Below are 14,297 nucleotides of genomic sequence, written 5' to 3' on the forward strand. Positions count from 1 at the left end.
CACCCGGTGACAACTAGGAAAACACCCAGCAAACAAACTTACGAAGTTGGTGACCCACCCAGGCACCTGTCTGGCCGGCCTAGCACGAATTGCGCACGGCGCGCGCGAACTGCGCGCAGCCTGCGCGAACTGCACATGGCCTGCGCGACCTGGCCGACCTGGACCAGCCTAGCGCATGATCCGACCAAGGTGCCAGCTTGACGACCTGATCTAGACACTGACCCGCCGACTGACACAGGCGCCAGCTTGACGACCTGATCTAGACACTGACCCACCGACTGACACAAGCACCAGCTTGACGACCTGATCTAGACACTGCCCCGCCAACTGACACAGGTGTCGACCTGACGACCTGGCCTAAACACTGACCCGCCAACTAACGCAGGCACCCCTTTGACAACCCGGCCTAGGCGCCGACCTGGCCGCCTGACACAAGCGCCAGCCTGACGACCTCGAGGAGTTCACCACCGTACTCCGGTTCTGACAGGATGCGACGAGTCTTACCGTTTGGAGGCTTTTCACCCACCTAACCCGCGAGGACTCCGGTATATAAAGACCTCACCCCCCAAAGGGGAGGGGGATGGAAAAGAAAGGGAAGTAACCCTGCTCTTTAGCTCTCTCATATTATCTTCAAAGCTCTCTAGGATAAGAGTGCTAACTTAAGCATCGGAGAGCCCCCACCGGGAAAGTACCCCCGGGACCTCTGATTCAGTTCTCGCAGGTCCTTCAAGCTCCCGCCGCCTACGAAGAGGAGGAAAAGATGCAGTTCTCGAAAGTCCCTCAGCTCCCCCCACCTACAAGGAGGAGGAAGAGATGGAGTTCTCGGAGGTCCCTCAACTCCCGCCACCTACAAGGAGGAGGAAAAGATGGAGTTCTCGGAGGTCCCTTAGCTCCCGCCACCTACAAAGAGGAGGAAAAGATGGAGTTCTCGCAGGTCTCTCAGCTCTTGCCACCTACAAAGAGGAGGAAAAGATGAAGTTCTCGTAGGTCCCTCATCTCCCGCAGCCTACAAAGGAAAGAAGACCCACCTCATGCTGAGGGCAGTCAGATTGCGCCGCACCAGGGAGCTCCAACATTCTCTAAGGCAGTTCGCCACCAAGGCAATTCGCCCCCAGGCAGTTCGCCTTCAGGCAGTTCGCCACCAAGGCAGTTCGCCCCCAGGCAGTTCGCCCCCAGGCAGTTTGCCACCAAGGCAGTTTGCCACCAAGGCAGTTCACCCCCAGGCAGTTCGCCACCAAGGCAATTCGCCCTCAGGCAGTTCGCCTCCAGGCAGTTCGCCACCAAGGCAATTCGCCCCCAGACAGTTCGCCACCAGGCAGTTCGCCCCCAGGCAGTTCGCCCCCAGGCAGTTCATCCCCAGGCAGTTCGCCCCCAGGCAGTTCGCCACCAAGGCAGTTCGCCCCCAGACAGTTCGCCCCCAGACAGTTCGCCACCAAGGCAGTTCGCCCCCAGGCAATTCGTCACCAGGGAGTTCGCCACCAAGGCAGTTTGCCCCCAAACAGTTCGCCACCAAGGCAATTCACCCCCAGGCAGTTCATCATCACCTGGGAGTTCGCCACCAGGCAGTCTGCCCCCAGGCAGTTCGTCCCCAGGCAGTTCGCCACCAAGGCAGTTCGCCCCCAGGTAGTTCGCCACCAAGGCAGTTCGCCACCAGGCAATTCGCCACCAAGCAATTAGTTACCAAGCAGTTCTCCCCCAGGGAGTTCGCCACCAAGTAGCTCGTCACTAAGGCACGCCACCACCGGGTCGAATAACGAGGTACTTTGCCAAAAAATTTTTACATCACAAAACATTGGTACGTGGCCGAAAACGGTTACATCAATAACCAAGGATATTTCATCATAGGTCGGAGGCTGTAGGAGGCTATCTTTTTGTTAGTTTGTGAGGGTGGGGCTAGGAATCAAGGAGAGTAGGCGGGTATTCAAGTTTTCACTAATTGCTCCAACATCTTGCAAGGATTTTGTAAAGAGCTGAGCAATTTGTTCTCTGTCACATGTCCATTCTCTTGTTGGGAGTTTCAACTACTAAAGGTTACTCTTGATGGATTTTTGATTTGCTATTCTGTGAAAATATTTTGTATCATTGTTGCTATTTGGAGCCAAAGTTCTCTGGATTTCAATCTCTAAATCTCCTCTTTTTCTTAGCTAGTATAGGTTTTGAGATTGAAGTGTTTCGAGTTGTTGGGGATTGTTGTTCTACATTTGTAGGTCTAAAATTTCCTCTCTAAGTTTGCTAAGGTGGTCTTGAATTAATCCAAAGGCATGTCGGTTCCAATTTGACAGGTTTCTTTTGCATTCTTTGAGTTTTGTGGTTATTTGGAAATGTGGTGTTCATAAAATGTGAAGTTGCTATGATTAACTAATGATATTTCGACAGTCTGGGCGATCTGTCCAAAAAGGCAAAAAATGAAAGTGGGAGTGATTGATTGTTATGACTGGGTCAATGATTAGTTTAATGGGGGCATGATCTAAGGCTATAATGGGCAGATGTTGTATGATTGAATTCGAGTATAGATCCAGCCAAGAGGGTGTGGCAAAGGCTTAGTCTAATCTTTCTAATATCCTGGCTTTGCCATATTGCCCATTAGCCCATATGTATGGTGGCCCCAACAGACCACAAAGTTTTGTATGATTCTCATAACTACACAAACCATCCAGTATAGTGGAGACCGAATGGTGTTTTATAGACTTATAAACCATCTAACATTACACATGATAGATGGTACTTACAATTTTGAATCATCAATTATAGTTACAATAATTAATTACATAGGTGATCTAACACAATTAAATTCCTTTAAAACCAAACAAACCACATGGCTGTATATGATTCTCATAGGTACACAAACCATCTGGCATGGGGAAGACCAAATAGTATACTAGGCTTAAAAACCATATGACATTGTAAAGACTAGATGATTGCTTGCAATTTTGGAACATCATATATAGTTGCAAACATCTATCCCGCAAATGATTTGGTTGTAGTTACACTATCAAATGTACCTAGAACCCAATAAACTACAAGGGTCTGTATGATTTTCACAGGTGTATAGACCATCCGGTATAGTTGAAACCAGATGGCGTTTTACATATTTACAAAGCATCCGGCATTTCACAAGTCAGATGGTGTTTCACAATATTAATTAGTCCAGTAAACGAGGAAGCTTTATCTTCCTCGATCATTTGAGATGAATAGTGTAGCCTTCATGAACTCATGAGGCGAAACATCCTTCACCATTCTAGCAACCTCTATGATTACAGCAACATGTAGAGTTGTGAGACAATGATGAGCTTCTAGGGTTTTTATTCTCTAGGAAGTGTAGATGGCATTTTTGTAGGAGATTTTTACTCTTAAATAATTGACAAATCTAGCGAAAATCAAGCTCATTTTTCCTCTTTGAAATAAACCAACTTCAAACTCAAGCCAACCACAATTCCAAACATTTGTGGTCGACTACACAAATCATATCTCCTCATTGTAAAGAGCTCAAACCATGTTTTCTGCAAAGATAAAAGCCTCCAACTTCATTTCAATATACAATAAAGATACAAAAGAAAATAGAGAAATAAATGGATTCCCTAACAAAGTGAGAAGAGGAATATACAGAGAAAGAGAGATAAACACAAAAGACGAAGACAATGAAAGACCGAAAGTAAAATTATAATGCATGGTGGGTGGGATTTTTAAAAGGGGCAATTTGGTAAAAAATAATTAACTTTTTGTTCAACTCACTGTTTTTGCAATTTTTTTCAAAACTTATCTGATTTTGTCAATAGTCATAACTTTGTTAATTTTTATACAAAAAGTCCTATAATAATATGTAATTATATAAATAATATATAATATTTCATAGGGTCATAGCGGATCAAATAGTATCCAAATTCGATGTTAACTAAATAGATCAACTTTTTTTATCCAATCCAATTTGTTAAGATCACGGAAGGTACTCAAGTCTGGTTCTTATCGGATCAGATTTGGATTTGAATCAGATCTGATCCAATTTATTTGCAGCCCTATTCTTTGAAATCAATCTACATATAAGTCAGTCAGATGATACAATTCACAAAAAAGGTACCTGGATGGCTCGGTTTTGTAAAACAGTTACGATAGGGAGCATTTCATAGAAGCCAAAGAAAGAATTTGATTCTATATTGACAGGGTGAAGACGGAATGAGTTTACAATGGGTCTCCTCATCTGAGTGTCTTCCTTAAGCTATGTTTGGTTTGAAGGAAAATGTAGGGAAAGGAAGAGAAAGGTAGGAAAACCTTTACAAACCTTGTATTGGTTTCCCTGTCTTTCCCTTCCTTTCCCTACATTTTCCTTCAAACCAAACATAACCTTAGGAATCCAATTTGAGCTTATGAGCAGAATTAACAGTTTAGGTTAACTTTTCTTATTCTACATCAATCAGAATAATGAATCAAAATCGGATCTTCAAATCTGATTAAAGTTCTCTTTGTAATAACACCCTATCGAAAAACCATTCCATGTGAGTTTGCCCAAGGGTGGGACCCAAAACCTTTTTAAAGTAACATATGTATTGATCTGTATGGATTTTTTGGATAACTGAAACGCTAAAAGTTGAGGATTTAAGCAATGTTCGAAATTTTGATATGTATCTGACCATATTGGCCAATATGTATTGTATCGGGGGTTTCACAATATATCCCTACAGGGGATGTTTCAGGGTTGACTGATTCAGGGGGTGGACAGACTTTAAACCAGCCCCTCCAAACCAGATTTGAAAAAAAGCTACCGAAGCACCTCTACCGGCATATCGATATTTTGAACCTTGGATTTAAGATGTAGAATGGACAAGAACCGAGCTTTTTATGAATTACTCAAGCTCATCTCATGAAAAGCTTGATTCAGTTTGGTCTAAATTGAGCTTCAAACCTAGCTTCAACCCAATACATACGCCTGTTTTCTAATTGAGCCAAATTTGAGCATAATAAAGCTTGGTTCATAAAAGTCACAAGCCTAATCAAACTTATATTATATTATATTTTTAATTATTTATATGCATAATTTTTATACGAAACTTGGTTGACTATTGACCTTAAGCTGAGCCTAATTTGAACGTATGAACTTATCAAGCTTGTAAGCCTAAGTTCACTTATACGTCATTTTTTTTTGTCAAACAAGCTCAAATAGCCAGATATTCGACTTAGGTTAGGTCAAATCCACCCCTAGGTGTTTCAATGCTATTAAGGGTTAGAACCCCTCCTTTTAAATTGCTGAACCAAAAAAAAAAAAAGTGAGTATTTATGTTTTCATACGCCAAATAATACTAATAAATTTGTATTGATACTCTGCACATGCACCTTAGAAATATGAAAGATCGCCACAACTATCCGGTTCCTAATCAAGTGTGTTGATAATAGAATGGTACCAAAATATTTCTTCATCGACTAGTGTGTTGGACTTGGAACTCGATTAGTAGGACTGAAAATACAAAATATAATGCCAACCTTAATTCCATAGTTGTAGAAATTAAAAACTTCCAAACCAGATACAAAGCTATTATTACATGCAGGGGATGATAAAGCACAAGATTTTGTCTTGACAATAATATAATTAGTCTACTTCAAAGACGTCACCACTCACCAGGATGAGTGTCGTTCTGATTCACCACCCATATTTGGCCTGTGTCTCAGCTTTAGTGAGGAATCCTCTTGCACGTCGCTCTGCAAGTTCCATCTCCCTTTGCTTCATATCATAGAACAAAGATCCAATCTGATGCTTCCTCTTGTGCAGCTTTGAAGGCTTCCCCTTACTTGCAACAGGCTATAGTAGAGAAAAAAGCATTTTGCTCTTAATTCCTTTCTTAGCCCTCAAGAAAATACAAATAGAAGCAATCTTTGAAAAACTTCTCTTCCCTATATTTATTTAATTATTTCTTTGCACGAATATTTTAAAGCTTAAAAAGGAAAAACAGTAAAAAGCACATGGACAAATCAATCTGCATGTAGAGAAACCTGAATTAGATCAAAGGGGCCTTTTCAATTAATTATAGAAAATAATGGGTTTAATGTATAGAAATGTACAAAAATATCCTAAAATGCTTGCATACATTTAGATTTCAAGAGAGACATGGCAGCATTGAGCTTTCATGAAGTTGACTGACAATCACTTCTAGAGGGAGAAACAAAGATTTGTTTTTTTATATAGGAAGAATCTAAAACTCGTTCTAGGTAAAGATTTTCAGCTATGCATGTAAAAGAAAAAGCTTGTAGTGCCTGTTTTCACATTTGCTGCCTTGTGAACAACCAGAGCCTTGAATGCTTTATCAAAAGTTAATACATTGGTTTCAGAATCATTCCTAGGGTTCCGTAATTCTTCAGTCATTATAGGTATCAAACAACTTAAAAGGTACATTCATGCAAATTTTTGTGGGAAGCTTGGTGGAAAATGCTGCAAGGCAAGAGCGACAAAAGAAAAACAATCACAGAGACAAGAAATGATCGACTGCTATAGAAACAATGTCTATAATCCAATGTACAAAGAGAGTAATGAAATGTGGCTCAAAATAGTTAACTGGTATTAAGAAAGGAGAAAAAATGTTCTAGGAAAGTCCAAAGGAAAAATGATAAAGCACTACAGAAACTTGGTGGACCGACGGAATCCAAAATATAATCAAAGCAAAATGGACATGTTTTAAAGATTGGGAAAAGACTAGAAATGTAGCAAAACTTGGAAAAATATACAAACAAAATCTATATCTATATATTAAAAAGGAATATGCCAAGCTGGCACTTTCATGATTCCTGGTTATTTTTGAGAATCATTTATCTTTTTTTCATTTTTTTAGAATCACTTATTTCTGGCTTTTTTGATCTGTTTCCATTTTATAATTGAACAAAATAATTCAGTCAACTCACTCTCCTGTTTCTCATTAACTCCTTTAATTTTCTCTTCTCATTAATTATGCCATTAACTCTCTCATTCAATAACTCATGCCATTAATTACCTAAGATTCTCTCCATCTTATCATCTTTTTTCCTTTAGTCATGTGATTCTTTAAAAGATCACGTCCCTCCACCTTTGTTTTAGATGGGCCCTCAATATAAGGCCCATTACATACTCCTTCCTTTCTAAGCTAACCTGGATTCACGAGTAATGGCCCATTCAGCTTAGGCAGCCCAATTGGTTGACAATGGGTTTGCACATGTCCGGGTTTGGATATCCATCCTTCAGCCCAACCCATTGACTAACATTCCCCAAAACAAGGGCCCAAGGGTTTATAACACCCCCCTTTTCCTTCTTGTACCTGACCTACCATGTTTGAATTAACAACTTTCGCACCACCTATGACTACTCCGGCAACGATCTTTCGAATTCCAGGTTCTTTCCTTGCTGTTTATGTTTTTGACTTTCCAACTTCTCCGATGCTTTTGAAACAACCAGACCCTGCCTACCCTTTTTTGTGAAACTTTCAATCCTTAGTTGACCCTCCAATCCCCTGCATCCATGTAATACTTGGTCATCCACCTGTTCATCTTCTTCTTTGCAAGCTCTCTCCACAATGCAGCTTCTATGGAAGAGGCTAGCAAACCGACATGAAGCTTCCATCAACTCTAACAGCTACTTTCCTGGGTATATCCTCCGGCTTAACTCCACTCAGTATGATAGCTGCAGAACAAAGGTCACCCCAAAACACTCCCAAGGCAAGCTCCACAGAGCGCTGCAATTGAAACTGCAACTTCATAATTCCAGAGATGAAATGTAGCCCAATGACATGTACTACCACCCCATCCACAATAGAAAATTCCTTTTCATTTGACAAGGGAGACCATCTGAAAATAGTAAAGGACCCAGCTGCGGCTTGCATGTTCAAAGCCTCAATTTCTACCTTGTTCTCAAGAAGATCTAACAGGGCTTTGCACCTGTCAAAAAGCATTAGAACAGAAGTATCTTGTAATTTCAATTTATTAATCAGCAGATCAGCAACTTGCTTATCCAATCTTCCTTTCTTGTGGTAAGTGACAAAGTTGAGATTTCCTGTCTGGGAATTTCAGCACTGTCTTCAACCTTGAGGAGTTCATCTTCCTTTCCCATATTTTCTATTTCAGTTGTTCCCAATCTGAGCAATAAGTCTTTCAAAGTTCTAGCAACTTCTTGCCAGCCTTGGCTACTTCTACCTTGAGGAAAGCATACCAGTTGCTTTCTACCCTTGGCAAAAAACTCTGAGAATGCTATGAAAGACCCTCTGTTGTTTCTCTTTCATTTTACCACATATCTTCTACCTGTCTCTGTATCTCTTTCCAGCTCCCTTGTTTCCCTTTGCACCAGCTTCCAATACAAAGTCTCCAAACCATTTGATTACCTCTAGCCCCACCAACAAAACTGTAGCCATTCTAGCTTCCCTGATTTGTCCTCCAAAGAAAATTTTTGCTTCCATCTTTAAGACTCTCCTCCATCATGTAGCCTCCACAAACTCCTCCATCTCCTCGTTTACACATGTTATGTTTATGTATTTTAATTTTAGATAATAAATTTTTTAATTCATTTATTTTAAAATTTATGTTTATATTTTTTATTAGTATTATGTTTAAACATTTTTTATTTTTTTGGCATTTTTGTGCCTTGCTTCGAAAAGGCGCACACCTCGCCTTGTGCCTCGACCTCGAGCGCAAATTGACCCTTTTGCTTTTTTTGTGCTTTGTGCTTTTAAAACATTGGCTGTTTTATGGGGCCTGTGGAGGAGAGGAATGTCTTAAGCCAAATCAAGATCCTTGATAAATCTTATCATGGTAAGATTTTTTTTTTTTGATAGGTAAAAAGAAATTTTCATTAAAAGAAAAAAGAAAAATACATTCTGAAAGGGTGTTGAGGCAACACCCAGACATAGAAAAACGACAGCAATAACAGAAACAAAAACTAATCATCACCAGTTGAGTAGACTACATCTTTGAAATCCCCCATCTCCCAAAGATCATCCCCCAAGTCTTCCTGACTTGAGCAGCTTCCAGCAACAGAAACAAACTCAATTTCTCCGTCTTTATCTCTTTCAGTTGCATCTTATCTGGACTGGATTTTCTTATAAATTCATTCTTCTTCCAACTCTCAAACCCTTAATCATTCCAAGCAAGCAGTCACATTTCCAGATTCAACCTCCATCACCCCTCCTCATTTTTACCTCTAACAGCCCCTTCACTCCTCTTCTACCAGATCCTCTTCCCTCCCTCCACCTTCCTCCCATCGCCCCTGCCCCTCCCCTAAAACTTTTTTCTTGTTTCTTTCTTCTCTCCTACTCCTTTTGAACTGTTCAATTGCCCTCCTGACCACTTTCTCCCCTCCTAAGAAAAATAAACCAAGAGAGTTTCCCACCTCAACCTGTCACTCCACTAGCTTATCAATATCCACCCTTTTCTCCCCTGATCCTTCCCCGTTTGAAACCTTCTCCCCTTCAAGACCCTCGGCCAACTCTCCTACCTCCCTTATCTCCTCTCTCGAGACCTCCTGCACTCTCACTTCCCCGCTTTCTCCCCCCACTTCTTCATCTTCTTAAAAGGTAATTCTCTTTTCCTATTATAGACCATCTGCTGCTGCTCCCTCCCTTCTTCCACAAAAAGACATTTTCTCTTTCCTTTGTCTCTCATGCCTACCTCATCCTCAACTCAAGAACCGTAATACTCTCTATCCTTGATGACATCTTTCAAAGCCTTTAAGGAAATAGATAAATTCGAACTCACCTCAGTATTCAGACACTCCACAATCTCCAAAGTTCTCATACCATTTTGGATTTTTGCCTAGCTTTCAAGCACCAAAACCAGCTCCTCCTAATTATCACTGCCACATTCCCTATGTTCAACTTCTACACTCCTCAGGGCTCAGTCCTTGCACCTTCTTTTCCATCATGTGTATCAAGACACATAGACTGGAGACCACACAAAGAAACAATCTGAATCGCTGAAAGACAATTCAATATATGTTGGACTTCGGAGCCTGATCAATCAAGCACGACCTTTTCCACTTTCAGCGAACCCTTCCGCTGCTTTTTGGTTGAACCTACGCTAGTCTTCCCCGATTCCTTGGCCTCTCCACCGTCAAGCACGACGAACTTTTTTTCTCCCACAAATCTTGCAATAACTCAAACCCAATCATCCGTCAAGTTCCCCAAACCTGTAAAGTTCTTTATAACTCTCTTTTTCCTAAAACCTCTCGGCCCCAAACTTTCTTTTCCAAAAATGTCCTTTTCCACCTGTGACTTCATACGCCAATTCATTTTTTAAAACTCTTCCTAAATCTCATAAGCTGGTGTTCCTCACTCCTATCTTCCCTTCCTATGTTTGCCTGCTACCACCTGTCTACTATCTCCCCTCTCAATCCTTTTGTCCAACTAATGGGCTTCTAACACCTTGTTAAACTCTCCCACCACATGGGCAGCACCCAACCAACCATTTAATTTCATTGTCTCCATCTGATCTTCAACTAAAATCACCTCTGCCATGTCACCCTTTTATCCGTCCTCCTCCCTCAACTCCTAACTCTTCAACATCTTCCTCCATCTCCTCACCCCTGCTACCCAAGAGGCCTCTGCGCCTTTAACTTCTCTCTCCTCCCCTTCCCCTTCCTCTTCAACACCCTTCTGCTCTTTCATCAATCCTTCATCCTTCGCTCTAGAAAAAATTCCATCTTCTCCTTCCACAATCACTCTCAGACCATGTCTTTCAGTGGCAAACTTAAGAACCATCTTGTGTGGAATAGCAGAGACCTCCTCAACCTCAACTAGGATTCTCACCACATCCAGCTTCTCCCAGGACCTATTCTTCTCACTTCAGGAATCTTCTGCAGCTATTACCTATTTCTTCAAAGGTGAGAATGCTCTACACATGTAAAGGGATGCCAATCACCCCAGTCCACACTGTTCGTCGCCAATGACCTATGGACACTTCTCCTGCCGCTGGGACCCACTAATCAAGTGGTCAGGGAACCACTTCGCCCCCTGCCTATTGTGGAACATAAATAACAGCAGACCTCCATTCAACTATCTCACCCCCCAAAACCCTTTTCTTTCCCCACTCTAAAACTGCCCAAGTTTCTAATTTCCCAACAACTCTGCCAACCAGGCTAGCAATACAGCACCCTCATCCTTTCCCCTGAGGCCTGATAGATAACATCCACAGCCCTCTGCCAGACATCTTTCTTTTTCACCACAACAGAACCCTCCTCACCCTTGTTCCTCCCTAACAACTTTATTGTTCCCTTGATCTCCATTTGCAATATGCAGGATGATAGTATAAGCATTGATATAAAATTAACTCAAAAGAAAAAAAAAAAAAAAGGGGGAAAGAAATGATTCAACAAACAGTATGTGATGAAGGTATTACCATGGATGAGCTGCTAAGAGGTTGGCAGATTGTGGTGGAGCCAGAAATCAATAAAGGCAGGAGAAAAAAAAACGTAAAGTACTAAACTTGAGCAGACTGAAACTTAACTTTGATGGGTGCAGCCTAGGCAACCCAAGAGCTTCTAGAGTCACAAGTATGGTGACAGTGCAAAATCAACATTTTCTTCAGCTTTGAGGCCCAATTTGGCAAGACAACTCTTTAAAGGAAGAGATTTTACCCCTTATCCAATGTTTAAAGCTGGTTTCCAGGCAAGGGTCGACAGATGTAATAGTAGAGGGACAATATCAATAGGTGACATGGATGAGTGCGGTAGGTGAATTCCTTGGGCTTACAGGTAATTTGTTAGATAGGCACAAGCACTAGGGACTAGGGAGTAACCTGAATAACTCATTTAGGTGGGAGCCTAGGACTGCATATGTATTGGCTGATGCCTTAGCAAAGGCAGGGGCAAGTAGGGACTAGGGAGAGTTTTCAAGGATGCCCTTATATCTCTTGCTTACTATCCAACCTTTTGGTAGTAGAGAGGTTTCTTATTATTGATTGCAATCAATTCTGTCATTTATTAAAACAGAAAAAAGAGGGTATAAAAAGGAAAACAATACATAACACACACACAAAAAAAAAAAAAAAAAAAACACAGAACAAGTAACGAGAGATTGGAATTCAAAAAAAAAAAAAAAATCCATCAAGGCCATTTCCAAATACCTGGTAAGATGGGCCAAAAGCTATACCAGTCAGCTTGACCTGGTCCTCCCTGGGTCTATTTTTAATCAACTCATCCTGCTTCACTTCAACTATTTCCGCAGGTACCCCATCCCTCCCTCTCTTTCCTGATATTCTTGCCGTGCTTTCAAACATCCCTGAATTCTCTGTTGCCGGAGTCACTGTGGAAGCTTCAGCCCAATTATCCCCATAATTTCCAAAACCCCCATACTCTCCATAACTCCCATAATTTTGGTAGGCCTCATAATTCTCATTACTGGGAGCCCAGCTCGAGGTGTCAACTCCTCCAGTTGCAAACTCCGACGGACCACCAACTGTTCCCACCATTGACGAGTACGACCCATCAACCCAATTGCCCTCGGAATGCCCTACATTCTCTACAGTATTTGATTCATTTTCCGGTCTATGTACATCAGAATTCGATGTGGGTACATCTGCCTCAACGATTGATCTCCGACCAGAACCCAAAGAAGACGAAGCACCTGAGCCCAGGGAGTTCTTTGGAGCAGGAAGGTTGGATAAGAAGGATTTCAAAGAGGAGGTTTGCCCTGAAGAGACCGATTCTTTGGTGAGTTTTCTTTCATTTTCCTCCTCGTCATCGTCTTCGTCCTGGGGTTTGAGCAAAGATGGGTTTATGGGAGGCTTGAATTGAACGACCCTTTTTCTATTGAGATCTGTGGACGAGATATTAGAGGCGGCCTGGGTAGTATTCGATTGAAGAGACTTGGGAGGGGGAAGGGAAGACAAACCAGAGGAGGACTTGGGTTGGGGAAGGGAAGAGAAGATAGATGAGGCCTTGGAGGCATTGCCGAGATGAGAGGGGGATTTGGGGGTAGAATCTTCTTCTGTGGTTGGGTGAGGAGACTTAGTAGGAGGAAGGGAAGAAAAACCAGAGGACTTAGGTTGGGGAAGGGAAGAAAAGATAGAAGAGGTCTTGGTGGCATTGCCAAGATGAGAAGGGAACTCGGAGGGAGAATGTTCTTTTGTGGTTGGGTGAAGAGACTTAGGAGGAGGAAGGGAAGAGAAACCAGAGGAGGATTGAGAGGATTTTGGTGGGGGAAAAGATGAAAGGAAAGAGGTCTTGGGGGGTTTATTAAAGTTAGAAGGAGATTTGGAGGGGGAATCCGATATCACCTGTTGTTGTTCATCTTCGCCTTCGTCGTCTGAAGAAGCATAGTTTGCTACTAAGGAGTCCATGACAAAAGAAATAGGGAGGGAGGAAGAAGACGAGAAGAGGGAGCTCCGGTGCTGGAGCCTAGAAGTAACAGATTGATTCGGCGTTCTTTCTCATAAAAAAAATCTGTTCGGCGTTTGACGTTTGTTTATAAAAAGAAGGAAAATTTTCAGATTAGTACCTGAATTTTGGGTAGTTTCAAATTAGCATCCGAATTTTAAAACGTATCACTGTATTATCCAAATTTTTAAAACTGTCAAGTTGGCATCCGCTGTTAATTAGCATATAAAATGACATAAATGCCTTTTGTATGTCATCTAATTTTCTTTATCTACTACACCCACATACATAAATATCATCAAATCATTAAAAACATTTGTATTAATTGAGGTTCTCCGCAAAATGCCCTTATTCCAAGGGAGCATTCTTTTTTTGGATTTTGAGAGAAGGAAAAATTGGTCAATGGGATTTTGGTTCTCATTTACTAAGAATCTCATATTCATTTTTCATATTTATGTAGAGACCAAAGAAAGTTTATTTTCCTGAGTACCATTTACCCGGGTATGCGATACCCATCTCCTAGATGGATAAATAATTTTTTCACCTAGGAGAAAAAGTTGTTAATATTTGAATGGGACAAAATGATCTTTTTAATAATGGATTTTTATGGTTAAAATGGTTATTACTTTATTTATTTGTGAAATAAAAGAACATGAATAAATTTACTTATTCCGATAAATATTTCTCAGAAAAAACTTACCTAAATAATTTCATTTACAAGGATAAATAACTTACCAAAAAACAAACAAGCCTAAAAGTTGCAAATGAGATATGAAGAGTTAGAGGAACTCCTATCCAAATTAAACCACCCCATGGTTGAAGAATTTGTTCCTCCTCAAGAGGTGGCCTTCATGCTAACGGTGCACAATAACACTGTCAATGGCAATGTCAACGGAAATACCAGTAGTCGAGTAGGAATGTAGGATCAAAACTGCAATCTCTCGATTCCTTTTGCTTCCTTTTACTTTTATCTCTCCCTTTTGTG

The 14,297-nt window shown here is 41.3% G+C and overlaps 1 protein-coding gene across 1 annotated transcript; it reads right to left on the bottom strand.

Moving 5' to 3' along the window:
- Positions 1–5,400: 5,400 nt before the first annotated feature.
- Positions 5,401–13,376, bottom strand: LOC148860761 (mitotic checkpoint protein PRCC-carboxy-term protein). Its single transcript, XM_088986674.1, has 2 exons — positions 12,061–13,376; positions 5,401–5,788 (listed from the first exon to the last, which is right to left on the bottom strand). Exons 1-2 carry the CDS (start codon positions 13,273–13,275, stop codon positions 5,630–5,632), a joined length of 1,374 nt encoding a protein of 457 aa, XP_088842800.1. The 5' UTR covers positions 13,276–13,376; the 3' UTR covers positions 5,401–5,629.
- Positions 13,377–14,297: the final 921 nt, after the last annotated feature.

This window comes from Nelumbo lutea, chromosome 4 (assembly GCF_056320005.1).
Source record: "Nelumbo lutea isolate HS-2025 chromosome 4, American lotus-T2T, whole genome shotgun sequence".
Classification (NCBI taxonomy): domain Eukaryota; kingdom Viridiplantae; phylum Streptophyta; class Magnoliopsida; order Proteales; family Nelumbonaceae; genus Nelumbo; species Nelumbo lutea.

Bases quoted from the DNA above. Each gene is read 5' to 3' on its own strand.
- LOC148860761 (XM_088986674.1), bottom strand. From the start codon at position 13,275: ATGGACTCCTTAGTAGCAAACTATGCTTCTTCAGACGACGAAGGCGAA. The intron at 5,789-12,060 runs GTATTTGGAAAT...TCTCTACTATAG, and splicing joins CTTTTGGCCCATCTTACCAG to CCTGTTGCAAGTAAGGGGAA.